Source organism: Amblyomma americanum, chromosome 6, assembly GCF_052857255.1.
Source record: "Amblyomma americanum isolate KBUSLIRL-KWMA chromosome 6, ASM5285725v1, whole genome shotgun sequence".
NCBI lineage: Eukaryota > Metazoa > Arthropoda > Arachnida > Ixodida > Ixodidae > Amblyomma > Amblyomma americanum.
The window spans coordinates 106,545,646-106,567,090 of NC_135502.1; the positions used below are offsets into that span (position 1 = coordinate 106,545,646).

Consider the following 21,445-nt stretch of genomic DNA (forward strand, 5'->3'; position numbering starts at 1 on the left):
TCGACTGCGAAAAAAAGGTGTAGATAAGAAAAACAGATAAATCACGAAAGAAACGCTCATAATGCAAAATTACTGCATTCCTGTAGAACAGGTAGACAGATAAAAGAATCGCCTCAATAAGGCGCCCATCTGAAACTGATTGCCAGCGCTCTTTGGTGCTTTATCGGCGAGGCGTATATGCTCATATGTCGGATGTGTATATACACTCGAGGGGTGAGCAGTATCTGCTTATCGGGATACGCCTAGCGTTTCTCGAAACAAAGGTAGGCCAGAGAGACGAAAAGTCCTTATCGCTCCTACCCACGATAAGAACATGGGGAGAGTAATTCAACCTGTAGGCGAGTTTCCTCCTCTGCCCTCTACTGGAAGGGGGCGTCACTTTCGCGCTTGCTGCTACTGCCGACAGCATCCGCAGCAGCGGTGTTACGCGTAAGCAGGGGAAGCAAGCCCAGAGAGAGCGTTGCCGCGTGCCTCGAAGAACCACGCAATATGGAGCGCTGGCTACGCGCCGCCTTGCTGCTGGCGGCCAGCACAGCGTCGGTCGCCGGGCTGGGTAAGCGTCGGACGCGCACTGTATCATTTGAAGGGAACAAGCCACTGCTGAAGCTGCAGGCACTACGCGTGTATTGAGTAGGCAGAGGTGTAGCTCCCTCGAGCTCCATTCTTTACCTGAGAATGAAACATTTTCAAACTTTAATATTTTCGCAAGAAGAGCGTTAAGCTTGCGTGGAAGAAATTTCAGGTTTCGCCCATTATTAATTGAGCAATTTCGGTCGGATCCTCATATGCCTGCGTCACGATTTAAAGCGGCTTTCAAAATCTCGGCGGTACTTCTTATGATCCACGCCTGTCACATCAAGTCGTTATGTGAACAAATCAGTGTTTTTGCTTGCAAAGCAAGCAGACGAAGACTCATACTCATTAGTGGTATATCGAAACGGACATAAAAGATGGAAGCCGCAATAAAAATAATCGATTTTCTGCTTTAGCTTCGAATGCCTGTCTTCACCGTTTGCATACATGGTTGTTCAAATTTACGCATGTTTTATTAACTGCATATTTGTTCACATTTTGCGTTGTACGCGACGAATTCGGTAGTGTTAACAGGCCGCATCCAGAAATTAGGGGGCAGGGCGTAAAGGGGGCCACCGTCATGTACAGAGACTTTTACGATGGCCGCCCCCGGACTATGCGCGATTGGCTAATAAAGTTTTATTCTTTTTTAACGCTGCACTTCCTAACGCGATTATTAGTGATTAGAGGACCACAGCGGTAACTTTTATTGAGGAGAGTTCTTTTTATTTGACTCCGGCCAATTCTCCGTACTGCGAAATTAACATAACTCATCGGATGTCAGTGCGTTAAGTAAAGTTTCCGGGTGATTTTCATTGGTCATGTTGATCGCGTTGTCGTCTATTTGGGTATCACGAAGAGCCGATGTGCCTTCCAGGAACTTAACTTCTCACCTGAGAGGGAAGCTTCTGATATTAACGCATCTTCACGTCTGTCCTTAATTAAGTTTGGTTGGGCAGTTATACCAACGTTCACAGTCCCAGCAGGGCAGAGTTCAGGGATTCGACTTTAGTGTTTGCTTAAGGCTCGCAAAATATGCTAAAGACGCACACTATGTATGAGGTTTGGGTCAGCGCGGGAGTTAGCGCGCGACCGCTGTTTGCATAGGTATATGTTTGCACAAGACGCGTTGTCCATCTAGAAACTGTCATGTATGCACACCTGCCGTATACAAATGTGGGAAGCGTCCGAATGTATGGGGTGAAGTTTTTTTAACATATATGGAATATTATTTCAAGAACTCTGAGATATATGTCAGTGCAGTCCGTTGATGTAGAGAGTAGAGCAAGTCGGACATTACGTATTTCATATGGATTTATAATTAGACGATAAATAAATTAAGTAATAAACTTCTTATTTTAGAGGGAAAGGTTATATTTCGAAGCTGGTGGTGTAGTATCTTTTTATTTATTTATTTTTTTAAAATCGGCAATGTGGTTCGAAATATCGAACGTCCACAATACGCATTTCAAAGCTTTTTTGAGTTGGCTTTCCCGCATGACTCAATTATAAAATGGAACCGCTGCACGTGATATCGTTGCCGAAATCAAGTTAGCTTCCGCATAAACAAAAATGCCAACTGCACGTGTATTTGATGCTTAAGAAGCGCGAGAGACTCCATTTTAAAAATATCCATGAAATATCCACACGTTTCTGTTTCTATAAAATTTTCACCCTTTCGTTCGTTTCATTTTTCCGTCTATGAAGGAAAGAAGGCCCCTTCCAGAGGTTTAGAACCGTTAATTTCCTGCTCATTTACTTTCTTTTTTGCCTAAACAAAATCAGACATCGTTTTACATTTTGTTCTTTAATGCGTTTCTTTATCGTGAACTTGGTGTGCCTTCTTTTTTAGTGCAGAAAATGAGGTTTGCTTTTGCGGTCGACTTTCAATCACCTATGCTTGAGAACCGGAGTGAACTGCCTCCGTTAGTTCAGGTGTCCAACGATATATGAGACACATACTGCGCCATTTTCCTTTCCCCCAAAACCAATTATTATTATTATTATTTTGCGGTCGCGTTAGTTTTGCAATATGCAAAACTGGCATGGTTGACCGTCATACTGACGCTGATTCAAGGTCCTAAGAGCCACACGCGACACACAAGAACGGCCCATGAAAATTAGTCTCGTACGCAAAATTGGATATATGTTCTCGAAAAGGTGACAAGAGCGCTGTCATGTCAGCGCGAAGAGCGGCTGGCTGCTTTGAATCTTTTAACGTTGTACGACTTTGTTTTCACCTGTTGAGCAGTAAAAAAACTGCGGTTGAAATATTTAAATTGGTTCTGTAAAGTCAGTCATGAGAAAGTAGGCGGCAAAGGCGCGTCTAAAGAGTTAGCTCGAACTTTATGTACTTGAACGTGAAGCTGGTGATTGCATATTGATGAAGTGCTGCAAGGAAACGTAATGGTGTGCAGAATGCAGTTGAGGCGACCGTGTTCGATCTCGTACCAGTCACTTGATACGCTTTAAGTATCTGACGTGAGAAGGTTTTCATTAACAACCTTTATTGCGAAAATCCTGTTCATTTGTGCTTGTTGACCGGTACGTGGAATGCTATGTCCGTGGCGCGAATTGCTACACGGCACTCTTTGATACTGCTTGTACTATTCGTGACTCCGACACTCTTCAGCAGTTCATGCTTTAATGCGAAATGATTACTTGACTATGTCGGCGAGAGCGTGTCCGGAAAACGTGTCGGCAGCCGTTGTGTCGTTTTCAGAAGAGTTAGGATCGAACGAATGATTGTAATCGACATAGGGTGATGTAAGGGTGATGTGCGAACAAAATTTGCTGTCGATAGGGTGATTAGTTAATTAATTAGAGTAAAAAATGTCGAAATAGCGTGGGGATAGATGTAGTGGGAAAATAGGCAAATGAGTGGAAATGAAGTTTAAAATGATTTGAATGTGTTTGATGAGTGATAATTAATACAACAAAAGGTTTGATTGACATAGAGTAATTAATTAATTAGAAGTAACGGTCGTCGGACGGCAGAACTGGCTGGACGGAAATATAGTAGGTGGACGGGTAAGCAGCAATGGCGCCAAATTTGAAAAAAAAAACTGTGTGATTGGGGTGAAAAGATTATGTAATAAGAGTAAATGTGATTAATTAAGGAGTTTAATTAAGGGGGAAAACTGATACAATGACTGTAAACGTTGTGACGGCGACCCAACGCGGCTGCCATGCTAACACATGCTTTCGCATTCCTCCACGTAAGCAGACTTAAAGGTGCACTAAAGAGGAATCTTAACTCATCTTTCAACCGCGGGACCTCTATCTACACATTCGGACATTCTTAGAAACTTAGAATTATTATCCTGTGCGGCCGACTGCCCTCATTAAATGGAATTAACCGCCTTTTTTTGAACCGAACGCGGTAGATAGGCGGAGTCAACCAACGCGTGGAGTGTCTTCAGGCAGTCCAGTGGCGGCTTCGCTTTCGCTTTTATTTTGTTTTTTTAAGTTTATGTGAATGAAAAGTTTCAGTCACAGACAATATAGCCTCAAATTATGCCCACGGAAATAAAAGTACACGTGGACTCTCTTACTTACGTATCACTCCGCCGATGGCAGAGCGGCAAGCCGCCGTGGGACTGGCTGACGCGATTAGAGCAGAAAGTTTGGCGAGCAGATTAACATACACGGTGGAAAAAATCTCATGAAGATGACGACAGGACGAACAACCACATGGAGGAGCGCTAACTCAACTGAAAATCTATTCCTGAGAGTACAGGTGTTAATAGAATACCTTGAAAAGACTGAACCAAGGAAAAGAACAGAAAAGCAGCAATCATTACCACAACAATTCGCCAACCAGCAGAAATCAAAAAAGAAACATAAGCAAAACAGCTCAGTTATTTCCCTTATGACCCAATGCAGACGTTAGAAACTCAAATTCTCTAACAGTCAACGCCACCGAAGGTTGACTGACACAGATTTCCTGGCTCATGCGCATGTGGAAGGCTTCCATCAATTCACGGACCAATTGTTCTCGGTGCCTGGAAAGACTCGTTACTTTGGCGAACAAAGGTATGAATTTTTTGTAATGCAAAATGTGTTGACGTCCTGGAAAGAACCCAAGATAGGAAAAGGAATGTAGGAAACAATGCACGTATTGATGACTTCTTGGTCTCCGCTGGGCTGACAGTTGGTAGCGCCGATAAAGGAGGGTGTTTTGTACTGTTACCGGAAGTATCCTTTGAGAAAAAAAGCTGAAGTTGCTATTGGCCAAACCTTCGGACTTATGGCGTTAAAAGAGAATAAGGTAAAAGAACAGGCTTCCTCTCCATTGCTTCGCCCCAGCGTGGACATGCTGTGTGAACGGCATCAAACAGACTGAAGGCCTCCAGTTGGCGGTAATTTTTATGGCAAAAACCTAAAAAGATAGCATCTCTTCCGGCACTGTCGTATCCGAGCGAGATACTGGGTAGCATGCAGTCGCTACTGATAACTACGAAAGCATCTGAAGTTCCTGGCTGGGCATGATCCATTAAAGGCACGAATTCGGAGTCAGTGTTATAAGTTCTCAGGACCAACAATCCAGGACAGTGTATTCGGTTTTAGCATAGACTTGAAGACATATTATTCCATGCCCCATGATCATCTTATGATAAGTTTTCAGGACTGCATTGCGAGGGATAATGACGCAGTTTCATTGAGGCCTAGGTGTGGTGTTTCGGTTGAGTCCCTTTCTAGAATTTTTTTCTTTTATCTAGGCTTTACGGCCATAGGACGGAACGGGAAGATCTTCATTCAACATACCGGTATTTGCATAGGTTCTTGCACAGCCCACCTCTCCAGACAACACAATGTCATCCTAAGCATGTCAGAGAAATCCGCGGCGGGACTTTACGCTTGTCCTACGGATGTCCTTAAAAGGTTCTGAAAACATCCGAACTGAAACACCAAAAGAATTCATTCGGATGTCTGATGTGTACATTTTCAGACCTTACCAGGACTTCAAATAGGTCGTTTCTATTTGTTTTTATTTTACCAGGGCTCGTGTTCTGATTTTGCGTCATTTTTAAATGTGTCGTCATTGGTGACACATTACAGACCAAAATGCCAAAAGCGGAAACGGCGCTTGATAGCCGTAACAGAACCAAATTTCGATTCCGGAATTTCGGCTAATTTTATATGACCAAAATAATAATAATAATTGGTTTTGGCGGGAAAGGAAATGGCGCAGTATCTGTCTCATATATCGTTGGACACCTGAACCGCGCCGTAAGGGAAGGGATAAAGGAGGGAGTGAAAGAAGAAAGGAAGAAGAGGTGCCGTAGTGGAGGGCTCCGGATTAATTTCGACCACCTGGGGATCTTTAACGTGCACTGACATCGCACAGCACACGGGCGCCTTAGCGTTTTTTCCTCCATAAAAACGCAGCCGCCGCGGTCGGGTTCGAACCCGGGAACTCCGGATCAGTAGTCGAGCGCGCTAACCACTGAGCCACCGCGGCGGGGTATGACCAAAAACGATGGTGGTAGGCCGCGGTGGCTGAGTGGTTAGGGCGCTCGGTTATTGATTCGGAGTACCCGGGTTCGAGTCTGACCGCGGCGGCCGCGTTTCGATGGAGGCGAAATAATGATAATAATAATGATTGGTTTTTGGGGAAAGGAAATGGCGCAATATCTGTCTCATATATCGTTGGACACCTGAACCGCGCCGTAAGGGAAGGGACAAGGGAGGGAGTGAAAGAAGAAGGGAAGAAGGAGGTGCCGTAGTGGAGGGCTCCGGAATAATTTCGACCACCTGGGGATCTTTAAAGTGCACTGACATCGCACAGAACACGGGCGCCTTAGCGTTTTTCCTCCATAAAAACGTAGCCGCCGCGGTCGGGTTCGAACCCGGGAACTCCGGATCAGTAGTCGAGCGCCCTAACCACTGAGCCACCGCGGCGGGTAGGAAGCGAAACGCAAAGGCGCCCATGTGCTCTGCGATGTTAGTGCACGTTAAATACCTCCAGGTGTCAAATTATTCCGGAGCCCTCCACTTCGGCGCCTCTTTCTTCCTTTCTGCTCGCACTCCCTCCTTTATCCCCTTCCTTTCGGCGCGGTTCAGGTGTCCGCCGAGATGTGAGACAGATACTGCGCCTTTTCCTTTCCCCCAAAAAAGAATTTTCAAAACGACACGAAGTTAGAACACAAAACCGGATGACGCCGCACAGTGATTTGAAGCAAAAAAGCTTAAGCTAAAATAGTTTAATTATGCAAATATATGGGGCATGCCGATGATCAGGCCAAGCACTTATTCACAGCTGAATTTTATTTAAGAAGAAAACAGCACCTTAAACAGAGTAATTGATATAAATACAATAACAAAGCTTTAACAGCTCTTCTCAGGCATTTCTCGTTATTGAGAGCAACGCCACGGACAGTGTGCTCGTAGACCTTCCTTCACAATGTATGTAATAGGCTTCATTAATCTCGCGTAGCTTATCTGGTATAGTAAGACGAGCGAAACCTTTGTTAATATAAGCCCACGAAAGTAAGCACTCTCCGCGCGCTTTCGTATAGGGAACGGCGTGTCACGCGATTTCCGGCTGTTGCGAGAGTGCCGTCGGCTCCGCGTACGCAGCTGTGGCGAGGCGCAGTGAGTCACGTGATTCGAATGTTGTGAGGGGAGCGAGCGCTGTCGGCTCAACGCGCGCAGCTGTGGCAATGCGTGGCGAGTCACGTGGTATGACGTCAGAGCCAAACCTCCGCTCCTCCTGGTGTGAAGGTCAAATTTCGTAGCCGCATGACCTTCAGCTTTGTACGAGAGGAGTAGAGCTTTCGCTCTAAAGAAAAAAATTCGGCCAAAGGCACCGACGCTTTGCCATGAACCTGAGTCCACCGAAAAAAGGCGGGCAAGGTGAGTGAGTGAATAAACTTCACTTTCATAATTGGAATTAGTGAGGCATAGTAAAGCGGCGTGCCTCCCAGGTGGGGGCGACTGCCTGGGGCCACGGCGTGAGAGCCACTTGTTGCGATTTGTATGTGGTTGTCAGCAGTCCATTCAATCCCTCTTCAGTGGGAGCTGATAGTAGGGAGTGTTGGGGCGGTTGTTTCGCGCGTCCCTGTAAGATGCGAGCCTGTGTTCCGGGAGTACCATTGTTACAATTTTGGCAAGAAGGGTCGAGTTCATCGTTGGTGATATGCGCCAAACGGGAGTGACTGAGGAAGGAATGACTTTGTAATCGACGGAGTAGGGTGGCTTCTGCTATGTCGAGGTCAGGATGAGGGGGATGGGTGTATTCGGCGTTGTTATCTGTATAGGTTGGTAATATCAGCGCAACTTTGAAGAGTCTCCGCTGTGAGTCCGGGGAGGAGGGCGCGTGGCCGCCCGGTTCGCAAAACTTGGGGGTAAGTGGTCGATTCCCTCGTTCCCGGAGTTTCCAGCATGAGCAGGAGCCCGGAATAGGCTGATCTGTCACGGAGGACGCAGTCTTTCAGGATGCGTGCTGCGGCAGGGCAAACGGAGTTGGAGTAATAGCGGATGGCGTTTTTCGAGTCGCTAAGAAGTGTACGAGTGGCGGGTGAGCAATGGCCAGCGCTTTCGCAACTTCTGTAGCAGTCGGAGGCGAAACCCGCGTCGTAGCTGAGGGAAGCACGATTAGTGGCAGTACACGCTATGTAGGTGCTGGTATTGTATTTGGCAGCGTCTACATAGACTGCGTGGGTGTCATCCATGCACGTGGTGTCTAGGGCTTGGGCTAAGGCGCCGGCATCTGTCATGTCGTCCAAGTAACATGTTCTTTGGGGGAGGCTTGGCAACCAGGCAACTGTAAATACCTCTGGGAAGGGATATTTGGGAGTTTAACTGGTTGAGAATATGGGGATCATGAACGGTACGTGAAAGGCGGTGGATTTCAGTTGTCTTGTGGGCCTCTATCAACTCTGTGAGAGTGTTGAGAGCGCCAAGTTGAAGGAGGCGTTGTGTGCTGGTATAAGAGGGCAGCCCTAGGGCTGCCTTGTAGGTCACACAGATTACACTGTGTACCGCTTCGATGCCTTTCTTTCGAAGGTGACAGTAGGAGCAGGTGTAGGTGATGCGGCTGATGAGGAAGGCATGCAAGAATCTGACATATGTCGTCTCACGCAAGCAGGTAAGGTGAAGATCACTGAGCTCTTGACAACACTTGTGGCACCTGGTGGACGTGCAGTCGCGAGCGAAGCAAAAACTTAGCACTGGGAAGAATCCGCTTGCGGTGGCGAGGCTGGCCCTTGCCTCTTCGACGTCGCTCCCCGTGTTGGCAGTCACATTCCCAGCGCTGAGCGCGTGGAGAAATTCCATTAAACACGCCATGATTATCTGCGTCGTGGTAATAACAAACTTCTAATCTACCACTAAACCGATGCATCGCTAACATTATTAAAGGAATAAGGCCCCTCTCCCACATCAACGGCAATTACGCATAGATACGAGGAGAGTTTGGGGCTACGGCCAGTTTCAAGTATGAATAATTTTTCCGTATCCATCTCGATGCACACTTCTAGAAAACAAAGTCGAACCCTTGGGATAAGTCCTCATAGCAGCCTTCCTTTATTTATTTCCTCTAATGAGGCTTCGTGTAGCGGGAACATAAGACTTGAAGGATTATAAGACAAGCTTTTAGAAGACGTGTGATGAGTTCTCAGGCGTAAGTTGAGCGTAAAAACGTTGTTTACAAAGGACAACGCACAACACAAAGATATTGAGCTCGAACTGTTTGTTGGTCGAGAAGATGCTTCAGTGTAAAGCACCTGTGCACACATACGAAAAAAAATTAAAAAACGGAGACAGATGCGTGCTAAACGCAGCACCGCATCTGAGAAAATGTAGAATTAAAATGGCAGATGTTTCGATGTTTCACTGCCAAAACCAGTGCCCCTTTTCTTCTTATGTAAAACTCCCAGCAGTTTACGAGCTTTATTCTTGATTTTGTCAAATATTGTGCCATGATAATGTCTATTCTGCACAAGTCAATCTTTAGAGCATTTTTTAAGTTTTTCTTCAGGAAACCTTGGGAAGAATGTTCTTCACACGATATGGTGGTACCGGCGTCTCTTGTTGGCCAGGTAGCGAGCTACAGGACCAGGGGGTACGCCCCATATCAGATGGCACTTGGGCGTCGGCGTTTGCCGCAGGAGTGTCAACATGAGGACTTGCCAGAGCCAAAATAAATTTGACGCCAGAGGAATCAGGTTTACAAGAAAACTTCCTTAGAACGCATAATACAGTGAAATAAAAAAAAGGCAAGGCGTGCTTGCCCAACTGCAAAAAGTTCTCACTCTTGGCCGAGATGAATGTGCAGGGAATAGAAGATTCTACGTGAGCTGCTCGACTGCGGCAGAGGCCTGCTATTTATTCAGTCCAAAGTGTGGCGTCCAACTTTTTCATGCTGAAAAAAAGCGCATGACGACGAGGACAGGACGAAGAACCACAAGTACAAGCTCAAAAACCATTATTTGACTACTCTTCAGGTCACTCAAAGGTTGTTAAGAACGGTATTGCAACGTTGTGTTTTGAAGCTACAATCGATAAATCCTGTGTCCACGCATTACAACGTGCTTATAAAGACATCACACACCTCTAGTGTCTATACAACACAAAAAGCATTACTTAAATACATAACATAATATCTATACACGCTAAAAAGTATATTCAACGAAAGTAGTAACACATATCCTGTTTTGTACGTAGAAACAACAATGCATATGCGTCATTAGCCAAAATTTTATCCTGCAGAATTTTTATGCAAAGATAAGGCTGCATATTCTGAAAAAACAAACAACTACAGCGAGTTCAATCCACGAAACTATACGGGATATTCATTCAAATTTTGCTTTATATTCTTTTTAAATACTTTTGTGGATGTCGAGAATTCCCCATCTACTAAATTTGGTTCATGACAAATAATTCCAGAAAAGTTAATTTCTCTTTCCCATAGTCCGAGTGACAGCTACACGTTTTCTTCGTGTACTGAGATGGCATATTAAGGCAGTTCTGAGTCAGGTAGAGTGGCATAATGTCTCTTAGGTGAATGTGTAGCAGTAAACTAGAGCAATAAATTTAACGTCAGGGCAGAGTAGCTTAATTTTTGGATAAGGGTTCTGAGGGCAAATCTCACGGTTTGCCGCATTTCAATAGCTCTAACGGCTTCTGTTTTACGACAAGCAACCATTAAAATTCCCAGATGAAGTGGTTCCTCATTCGAGAACACAATATAATATTTTAGAATAAAAAAGGGTATAAAATATCGAAACCTTGACGTAAGCTACTATAAAGTAAATGATTTTATAAAAAAAGACACCCCAAAAGTTTACTCACATTTTTTACTAAATTTTATAACAGCAGCTTCCATGGAAGGCTTTCATCAAGCGAAACACCCAGAAACTTTTGACTGGTGACATGTTCCATATTACTGATTTTAAATTTAATGACTACACTACATTGTTTAGCTGTGTTGATGGGCACAAATATTATGTAAGCAGTTTTAGTAAGCTTTAAGCTTAGTTCATTTGCCATCAACCAATCCCCTAACTGCATTCGACTGCAGCACTAGTGATGTGCAAGAAAAGAAAATGCACTCCAATGGTACCCCTCAGCCTTTTTTTTCTTGTGTCATCGTATTTTTGTTCGTTTTCGAAACGCTCATACTTGTTGAGAGAAGGCCTGAAGGGGTAAGTGCCCACGGCACACACCAACTGCGCGAGTGGCCCTGTGACGCAGGAAGGGGCAAGCTTCCGGCTTCGTTCCAAGCCATGGGCCAGTCCTACACGCTCAGCGACTGCTCGCCGGAGGCCCGCGCCAGCGAGAGCCCGATAGCGGCGGGATTCAGGGAGAGCTACCGAGTGGACCCTGACACGGGGGACAAGAGGGCGGCTCTCGTCGTCGACCTGGGAACCATTCCGGCCGTGCGCTTCGTCGAAGACAGCGCCCTCAACGAGACCGTGCAGATAGCTGACGGACGTGAGTACGTCGAGCTCCCTCTCATCAACGGGAGATTGGGACAGCGCCATCAGCAGTGCCGCTAAACATAGCTGCTTAAAGCGCTTCTATGGGAGGCGACAGATATTTTCTAAATACTAATCGCACAGACATCGGGCTGGACTTTCGCAGATGATTTAGGTGTTTACAACGCCGACGACGCCAAATTTTCTGCACAACGGAAGATTAACGCTATCACGTTAAACCGTCAGGATCGACCGGACCCCGTTCACTTACAGCTACACGAGGTCTAACAGAGCGGCAAATATTTGCACTTAGCCAAGTGTATAGCCGTAGCAATAATTGTCGCACTGAGCACTGTTCCTTCGTAGTAGGCCTTTTATAGTCTGTGATGGTTTAACAATTCTTCACAGAACTGTTGTCGCTTTTCATCTTCTTTTCTTACCATGTGGAGAAGGCCACCGAAAACGTGGTCTCGGGAAACTGGGCATAAATATCTACCGCTGCAAGAATGAATCAATAATAACTCGGCTATAGCTCGGTTTTGAGGGGATAAAACGACTTCGTCCTATGTCCGAGAGAAAGTGTTATTATGAAGAGCTGATTGGCACATTTCTGCGCATATACACGACCGGCTGCTGTCCAAAGGCACAAATTCGTCAAAACAACAGTCCACATACTATACCTATTTAGGCACATGTTCACATGGTTTTTTTCCTACATGCGCGACAGCAGAAAGCCGCCATCATCGGTGAGTCGGACGCTTCTTTGCTGTGGCGTGGAACCAGTGTCATCACCATCGTCAGCCGAACTGCGTCCACAGGGGGGGCCAAGACCTGGCGCATTTCCCTCCAAATAACGCTGTCGTGAGCTGTGGCGCAGCAAACCTCCTAAATCATAAGACATCTGTACCTCTGACGCCCCTTATTACGCTTGCTCTCTCTAAAAATCTACTCCGTTACCTTAAGGGACCATCGATTATCTTGCCTTCGCATTACATGTCATGCGCATGCCCATTTCTTCTTGAATTCGAATAGGATGTGATTAATTCGCGTTTTTTTTCTGATCCACTCCGTTCTCTTCCTGTCTCTTAGTGTTACATAAATAATTTTCCTTTCGACAGCTCGCTGCGCTGTTCTATTTCTTGGTTCACCCTTTTTCGTTAGCCTCCACGTTGCTGCCCCACAGGTGAGTACCGGTAAGATACAATCGTCATATACTTTCATCTTGAAGGATACTGGAAACTGCTGTTCATCATCTGAAAGTGCCATCTATTGCACTTGTGGGAACCAGTGTAGTGTTCCATAAACTGCAAAGGCTTGCGTCAGTTGGCTGAAGTACTACCTCCAAAGAGCATGTGGGTGTACGGTACGAAAGCACCAGAAAGTTATCCCCTTACTTTTGGTGTCATTACGGCAGGCATCGCTACGCTTCTTTTCATGCACTCACTAATAGGGCGTCTAAGTAACACCATATGTTATCAGTGACCCCACCACGACTCTGGAGAGCCTGGTGATGTATATGCTACAAAGTTAGAGACAGTGCGTGTGCCGTGGGCCCCCTCGTGGTGATCACCGAGAAGCCAAAGTAGCCAGATCAGCTGCTCATTTCGTGCAGGAGTTCTATGGAATCCTTCTTGGAGAATACTGCATCTTTTCGTGCACGTGATTGAAATTTTAGCGGATAGTTGTGGGTATTAATGCGAAAACATTACAGCCCCATTTGGCGAAATTCCGTCGGCGACCGGCGCTCTTGTTGAGGGCGAGAGATGGTCCCAAAAACATGGCGTCATCACGCGGTCTCCGAGCGAGGCGCACGCGTTGTACCTATAGATGGCGCATGCATGTGGGGTGATTCCACTCTGGTTCCGACTCGTGGGGGACGTCGGCACGTGAGGAGGCCCGCGCGCAAGCCACTCTCTGGCCGCAGCCTCTCATCTGTGCAGCTGGGGCGTTTCCTTGGCTCTCAGCAGCAGCTTGAAGTCCCGAAGGGGACAGGTCTTCTTGCACTAGAAACCAAGCAGACGAACCATCTCGCAGAAAGAACTTTTTAAAAGAAAGTCGGCCGTGCAAAAACTAATGCTTTCGCATTCCCACACGTAAGGAGTACGAAGTGTCTCTACCGAGTTGTTATTCAGTTGCAATCACGATTACGGCTTTCATTTGACCGTTTACGTCTAGGCGATTTCTTTCAAGATGTTCTGAAGAGACTGCCGCGAATATAGATAAATGCATTTCATTCTTGCGCTAGACGTGGGTTCGATCCCGGGCGCGGTGGTCGAATTTCCATGGAGGCGAAATTCTAGAGGCCCGTGTGCTATGCGATGTCAGTGCACGTAAAAGAACCAGAAGGTCCTCGCCAGCGCCTGTTTCTTTCACAGGATCAAGCCGGCCCACACAGGCGAGCAGTATAATACGAGACAGTAGGCTAAAAATGCTATCGCATGTAATAAATATTTTAGCAATACAATGATGAGAGACTTGCACCGAGTGAACGGCGTCGTATTATGTATGTCATGACCAAAAACTTTCCGCATTAGCCACCTGTCCATCAATGATGCTTCTGAAGTGAAAAATCACGACTGCGTCTTTAGTGGAACTGCGTCAGCATCATGCCACCCTGTCGTGCGCATTACGTCGCCATGACCGAGGCTCACTGAACATCAAATGGGCTCTCTGACCTCTGTGCTTACAGGATGCTCGAGGGTCAACATGGACGCGCTGAACATGCAGAACATTCACCTGCTGAAGGATGAAAAGGGCTCCGTGGCGTTCCCCGTGCTCCAGATGCTCAGCCTGCCAGAGCCCAACGAGCAGCCCGTGAGGGGGACGTGTCGGGGTCAGCCCTGCGTGACCTGGACCGTCCGCCAGCAGCCGGTCACCAGGAAGGGTGACGACGGGTCGCTCATAGTGTCTCGCGAAGTGTACTCCCTCGTGTGGACCGGTGAGCAAATGTCTTTGACGCATCTCGGCTACGGCGCACGCGTACTGGCATTTTATGCAAGCGAGCTTTGAAGGTAATTTATTAGAAAAATTCAGCTTCCATTCCGGGTTACCTTTTGCAGCATTAGCCCAACGAGAAACTTTCTCCTTAGTTTTCAGGGGTCACGGCATAGCACAGCTCAAACTCGAACGCAAGAGAAAGGCTACGAACACTGCAGCTGGTACGACTTTGCGACTCTCGAGTCCAAAGAGGGCCAATATGCTGGGATTTTTGTACTGCGAAAGCAGTGTAACGTACAATTACGGCCACATATGTAGTCTTAACTGCTATACAGACGAGTGCTGCAGTGCGGATGCGAAAATGGGTACGCGAAAATCTGGCTAGCAAGCAGTAGAAGGCATCTTTTGCTCCTTGACAACGCACCTAAAAGAAATAGATACAGAAATAAAAATTCTGCCATACGAAGGCATCATTGCGTGCTGTTCTGTCCCGAGGTTTGTGTTCGCCGCTGCAGGAATCCTAGGTCACCTTCAGGACTCTGAATAAACTTGGTTCTTCCGCGTTCAGCGCACGTTCAACGCGTGGCGGCCATATGCCTCGGACGGGTGAAAATAAAATCTAGGGGGTGTCGGTGACAATACACAAAGCGTGACAGCGCGTGTTTAGTGATAGGAGGCTTCGGGAAAAAGCAGATATCTTTGAAAAAAAACATTTTCTTCTGTTTTCTTCCCCCGAAGCATGGAAACTTGAGAAAAAAACGGGCATGTTCTAGTAACCCATAACACAGAAAGCACGATGGCTGGCTATGCAAAAAAAAAAAAAGGAACGAGTGCGCTTTGTTATAAATGATATGTTGAAAATTAATACAGAGTTCAGTGATGAACCTATGATTGCTTATCAGTTCATTAAAGAGCGTTAAACAACTTCACACAAATTAGTGTCCTGCTGCATTCGCGTATCGTACAGCCTTCCTTATTTTTAATAATATAGCGCGAGCGTCGACCAAATTGCTGCTCAGCGCATTATAACGGCGGTAAGCGTGCAACACAGTGTGAGTTGGCGCATGCGCACGAAGGGGGAGCGTCGTCTGCTACGCTGTTTCGATCATGAGGACACACGCCATGCCACAGTATCGGTTCGCAAAAAATCGGCGGGCAGTAGAGCACATGTGCATGACTAAGATGTGACACTGAGACATGTTTTTCCCATTTTTTTTCCTATTACGGGAGACCGCGCTGGCGAAGCAGAGTTAAGATAAGAAAAAAAAATTAAAGGAAGGAAATACAGCACCACGCGGAAACCATTGCCTGGAATGCAAACCTTCTGATTCGAGCAGCGAGGTGGGAACACGATAAAAGTTGCGCCGGAGGTTCGCACCTAAGGTAAAAAGAACTTACTGATACTATAAGAGTCGCGGCCATTGGAAGGGCTGTTAATAAGGAGGTTTATTAACATAAATAATGATTAAATATATTCTTGCTGGGTTCGCTTATTCTTGATCGACTTTCACAGTATGCAATCTAGGCATATTTACCACATTGCGCTTATACAGAAGATAAAAAAAATGGCGGTGGTTTAGCTTTGGTAAAACCTGGAGTGACGCGATAGCTACAGCTGGCCGAGTAGAACTTGGTCTCGTGACCAACCCCGTGACAAACCACGTGATCAGCCACGGCGCCGCGCGGTCGGCAGCTGCTCCGCCAACACGTGACCAACCACGTGACAGCGTGGCGGCGCCGCCACGCTGAAGGCTCGCAATGCTACCGTAATGTAGCTATCGCTACAAAACAAAACTGCACAACTCCCGCCGCTTCGTTCCTCGCTCGCCGGGAATCTACTTACATAAGAGAAGCGTAAGCTAATTCCCGACCTACAGGGACTTCTACAACCCCCACATACTCAATCGCCTTGTGCAACACACGAATATCGAAGTCACCTACGCGCCCCTCCGTCGCCCCGCCATTTCCCACATTCCCTATTTCTGGGAGAACTGAACCTATCATCCTGCTGTACCCCGGCCAACATTACGGCCCGTCTGAGTTGCCCATATCAGCCACATGTTGGGCAACCATCATAACACGTAACCCACCCACTCCAACCGCCGTCCTACACCTGGGGCACGTAATTAAGTTCTCGCTCTTTCCCTCTGTCCTCGAATTCTCCTCTTTAAGAGCATTAAATGTCAGGCGGCTTGCTCTAGCGCAACATTTATCTCATGGCTGGATTAGATTCGGCATCACTGAGGCGGTGCATAATGCCAGTGGGTCGGCTTTGTGCCGTTTGCATGACAAATAATAAAAGACTATTTCTCAATGCATCATATGAGTGTCCCCTTTGAAACGGAGCGGTGGCAGGCACCAGCAAGTTCAGGATTTTATCACAGCTATTAATGCGTAAGCATTGTATGGCTATGTTTGCGGTTTCATGTCCTCACGAGCTTGTCATCACGATAACTTTCGAACGAATTGAGTTATACGGAAAAGAATGGTGGCATTAGATAGACCATCAAAAATATCTCAGCGGAAATCATGAGGTGCATGGTGGCTAATTAACTAATTAGAGCCAAAAATGTCCAACAAGTGGACCCAAATTTGAAAACTCCAGAAGTGGACGGAGCTTACGTGTGGCGCCAAATTTGAAAAACCGGAAGTGTGGACGGAGCGAAGCGTGGCGCCAAATTTGCAAAAGAAGCGTGGGGCCAAGTTTGAAAACTCAAAATGGGCAATGATGGAACTTGATTAATTAAGGCAATTAACTGAGGCAATTAAAATTTGGTTGAATTGACGTCAATTCTCTCAATCAGATGATCACGTGACCCTATGCCGTCCGTCCCTCCCGGGCAACAGTGATCGTATAGTAGTTAGTGCCTTGCGCTATGGTCGCGATAACCCAGGTTCGAATCGTGGTCAATGCTTACGCATTCTTCCAATGCGGGTGCCGCAGTGATGTCATAAGTTTTTTATTTTAAACATTTCTAGAACCTTGAGCAGTCCTATTTAAAAACTAACCCTTATTTAAAATAAAAATTTAGGAAACTTGTAGAGTACATGAAGTCTGCCTCCTAAAAACGTATCCAGAGGTTACTTCCCTGTTTTTAAGCGAGAAATCCTTCAACAATTTTTTATCGACGCCTACCGCAGACAAAGTCACATTATCTTCGCTATCCCTGAATCCTGGCGCCTCAAAGACGGTCATACCTCGGGCACCGACAACTATGAATACTAAAAGAAACCGAAGAGCGAGCATGGGCGAGCCTTTTCTTTTATTGAGGCAGCTCTCCGTAGTGCTCGTGTGCTTCCATGTGCGTCACAAAACATAAAACTTGATATATCTTGTCTGAGATAGGTGGCGCGCCTATTTTTTATGAGCGGGTATTGCGGAGGAAGACACTTTCTGCATTTTACTATTATTTTTCCATCTGAACGAGACAAAACATGCAGAGGCAGCTGAATGAATGAAAAACTTTTATTGAACATTTGCGTAGTTCGGCGGCAGCAGGATCCGCGTCGTCTTCATATCAGGCGATCCCGGATCCCGTCTTCGCAAGGTCAGCTGAAGAAGCACGGAACGCGGTTTGTTTAAAGGAGCACATTCATATGCGCGTTTAAATTTGTTTGCCTGAAATAGCGCACTTCTCGCTGCACCAATTTTCACTATCAGCTACATGCGGTTGAATCAGCTCAAACGCGACCAGCAGTTTCCATTTGTACGTGTAAAAGTCTAACGCCATGCAGTTACCTCGTGTAAAATGTTGCAGATTGATTCCTAATAGTGATATAACTCTATTCCTTTCATGTTTGGCAAGGGGTCATTGCAAAAGAACGCGGACAAAGGAAACAGATGGCAAACACGGTGCTGCGTCCCTCATTTTTCGAGCTGTTTTTTGAAGCGATAAACTTCACTAGTCTAGAGAAAGGAGTCGTCGCGTAGGCCGGATAATGACCTTGAACGGCCTTCAGCTGAACCACGTTAGCTGTGTATGACCATGTGTATGACCTTGACATATGACCTTTAGTTGACGTCTGACCTTTGACCCCTAACATTTATTTTACTTCCGACCTTTGTCCTTCGACATTGGATGCGCTTTGGATTGACCTCTGACCTTAATAACATCCGAAGGGGTTATGCGAACCCATGTGATGGCATATCCGATGGCGGTGTCGTAAGAACATGTGATACCACGCCATAGCCACGTGTTCGCGTGGGTATATATAGAAGGGCTGTAGGAGCGTGTAGCGGAGCTGCCATGGACGAGCCTCAGACGCTTAGCCAGCGTGCTTGCTTTTCGCTGAACTCCAGGGTTAGCCAAGTTAAGCCACTGCCAATTTTTCTTGCGAAACATGAGCATTCATCGACAAGCCCAGCTGGAAGTCTCAGATGAATTCCCCTTTCTCCGTGCCACTTGTGGTTCAGATTTTACGGCAGAAAATTCGTGGTCGTCGATGTCTCAGGAGCGGAACGTGCCCCTGGAGCTGCGGCTCTGTCGTGTGGAAAACGTCACGAGGCCCGACGACAACAGCACCGAAACGACCACGCAGCTCAACGTCGTGGAGATACTCCACTTCACTCACAACGCGGTGTTCGGCGATGACCTTGAGGTAAGGAAGCAGAAACTTCATGCACGCGAGCTCGAAGGATGAACAGACCACTCAGATACACAGGGAGCTGGAATAGACACGGTCATATCCAATAATTCTGGACAAAAGCATTTTTGAGCGGCAAACCGCTTATGAACGCCATTGTTTCACATAATGAAATATTTCAGTATAACAATCACGGTATCCGTAAATCACCTGACGGCAGTCTAGAATTTTTTCTATTAAAGTTTTGCTGCCACCAAAAGAGTTCCCATTTTTTTATGGAAATCTGAGCTGTTCGATAAGATCGATGGAAACACTTTAAAGAAAAATTTTGCTACATATCAGAAGTACGGATCATTCATTACCTTCCAGATTGTCATAACAGTATCTTATAATTTTCCAATTTTCAAACTTTTTTTCCGGGAAAGTTGGACAGAAATGGGCGGGGATCTTCGCGTGTCCCTAGCGCCGTCATCAGTAGCGGCCCTCTTTCAAGGGTGTTCGATCGCAGCGCCGTTAAAAACAGGTGGTTTCACTACTTCCACCAAGGCGTTCGAGTGATCGGGAACGGCCACATTTTTTCACCTAAATCACTCCCGGTCCGCTGACTGCCTAACCGAAAAGAAATATTAGGTCTTTTTATGCACCAGGTGAGGGGCGCCACGCAAGTTACCGAATCTGTCTGTAGACGAACTTAGTGATGCCAAAATAACGCGTTCGAGAGTGGGTGACTGAAACGTCACTGCTTCGTTTGCCAGTGGCAGGGAAAAGCGCCCAATGCGAAATCCCGACCACGTGCTGCACTGCCTCTTCTAGTACACTGTAACTTAGAAATGCGTGATTATCTTGGAAGACACCAGAGACTCGGAACTGTGTCTTGGAGCGGCGGCCGGAAAGGGTTGGGCGATGCTGGGCATTGCGCAAAAGAGATATAGAAAAATAACTGCGACGCAACACTAAGTGTCGACGGGGTCCAGCGCCAGAGTCGCCAAGGCCTGCTGCTAGGTCAGCTGTTGCAAGGTTACTAAGGCCCAAAACATTGGGAAGAGGGTGTGGGTAATGGGAAGACTAAGTATTAATGGAGCAGGAGAAAAGGGAATGTTCTCGATTAGCATATGCGTCAGGGCAAGTGGGAGCATGCCGGGGGGGGGGGGGGGGGGGGAGCACGGAGACGGCACAAGAAAATTAGGCAGGGCTGAGGAGAGAATTCAGGTACATGCGGCCAGGAATGCCGAGCAGAACAGCAGACTGGGTTTATTGGTTTTTCATCCTCAAGTAGCAGAGCAGAACTTGGACGGGAGAACGAGCCAAAAAGGCAACACAACGGGCGCTGACTTTCAACAACGTTTATTTCGTGAAACACAGAACTTCATATACCCTTGCATAAAGCCACCACATGTGCCGCAGGCACGTGACTCGCACTCTACGCGGTACACGCACTCCTGCACACTCATGAAAATTATGCGCTCATGCTTGATCGACGTTCCATTTGTGTTCTTTCAGCCGTCCATTGGTGCATCTGCCTGTTTGCACTAAATACTTTTTCCCACATTTCAATGGTATGGAAGACAACGCCTCCTGCGGATTCCACAAATCGACTCTGGTGGTTTATTGTGCACCCTTGATGCTTTAACGAGTCATCTGCGTTGACACGTTTGCAGAGGCTTCTGAGTTTTCCCCGGCAGTAGGCAAAGCATTAACTCCTGCTTTTCGACCAGTCTTTTTCAAGCGGTGGGATATATTGTGCAGATATCGCAAGTAAAAGCTGAACTTGTCTTGTCTTTGCCCCGCCTTTGTTGCGCTGTTCACCCACCATGAACACATATGGCAGGGCCACAATTCTTCGTTTGTCCTTCGTCCTCCTGCTCTCGTGATCTTGTTCGGCAGCGACACGCTTTAGTTTTTGGTTCTTATTCAGCCGTTTCGCGCAAGCAAGTGCGAGGGGCGCCCAGCTCCCGTAAGGCGGTCAACCTGGCGACGAAAGCTGCATTCCATTGCGTGAATACATGACTTTTTAAGCGCATTTGACAAGCAGAGGTTTGTAATTGCTCTTTTCACTAGTTTCGAATGTGCCAATTGCAAAGGGAGTGGCGCCTTGTCGCCTGTGGGTTCATAGGCACAGCAGACCTGATAGCATAACTAGGCGTTCCGTTAACCTAAGTCGCTTTGAGATGTTAAACCCCATAAAAACCAAAACCAAAGTTTAAGCTCGCAGTCTGGCCATTTAAGGGGCATGCAAGTCGTCAATAAATAATTTTTGTACACATAAAAAAGACAGCTGTACTAGTACGGCCGAAATTAATGTGGACTGCGCCGTAGCCTGCTCGCAACCGTGAAGATGCGCAGAAGGCGTTTTTATGACGTCCCTCAATGCTCATGTACAGTCTTTGTCAGACGTATACAACAAAGGGGTCTGCTTCTGAGACCTGCTG

The 21,445-nt window shown here is 46.6% G+C and overlaps 1 protein-coding gene across 2 annotated transcripts in view; it reads left to right on the forward strand.

Annotated features, from left to right (window-relative positions):
* Positions 1-377: 377 nt before the first annotated feature.
* LOC144093948 (uncharacterized) overlaps positions 378-21,445 on the forward strand; it is a 37,374-nt gene continuing 16,306 nt past the window's right edge. Inside the window, exons 1-4 of one of the 2 annotated variants that reach the window (XM_077627720.1) lie at positions 378-553; positions 11,272-11,511; positions 14,185-14,433; positions 18,847-19,031. In XM_077627720.1, the coding sequence (XP_077483846.1) occupies positions 490-553; positions 11,272-11,511; positions 14,185-14,433; positions 18,847-19,031 (738 nt within the window). In that variant the 5' untranslated portion in view covers positions 378-489. The remainder of the gene's footprint in view (positions 554-11,271; positions 11,512-14,184; positions 14,434-18,846; positions 19,032-21,445) is intronic. The other variant, XM_077627719.1, reaches the window with a different exon arrangement.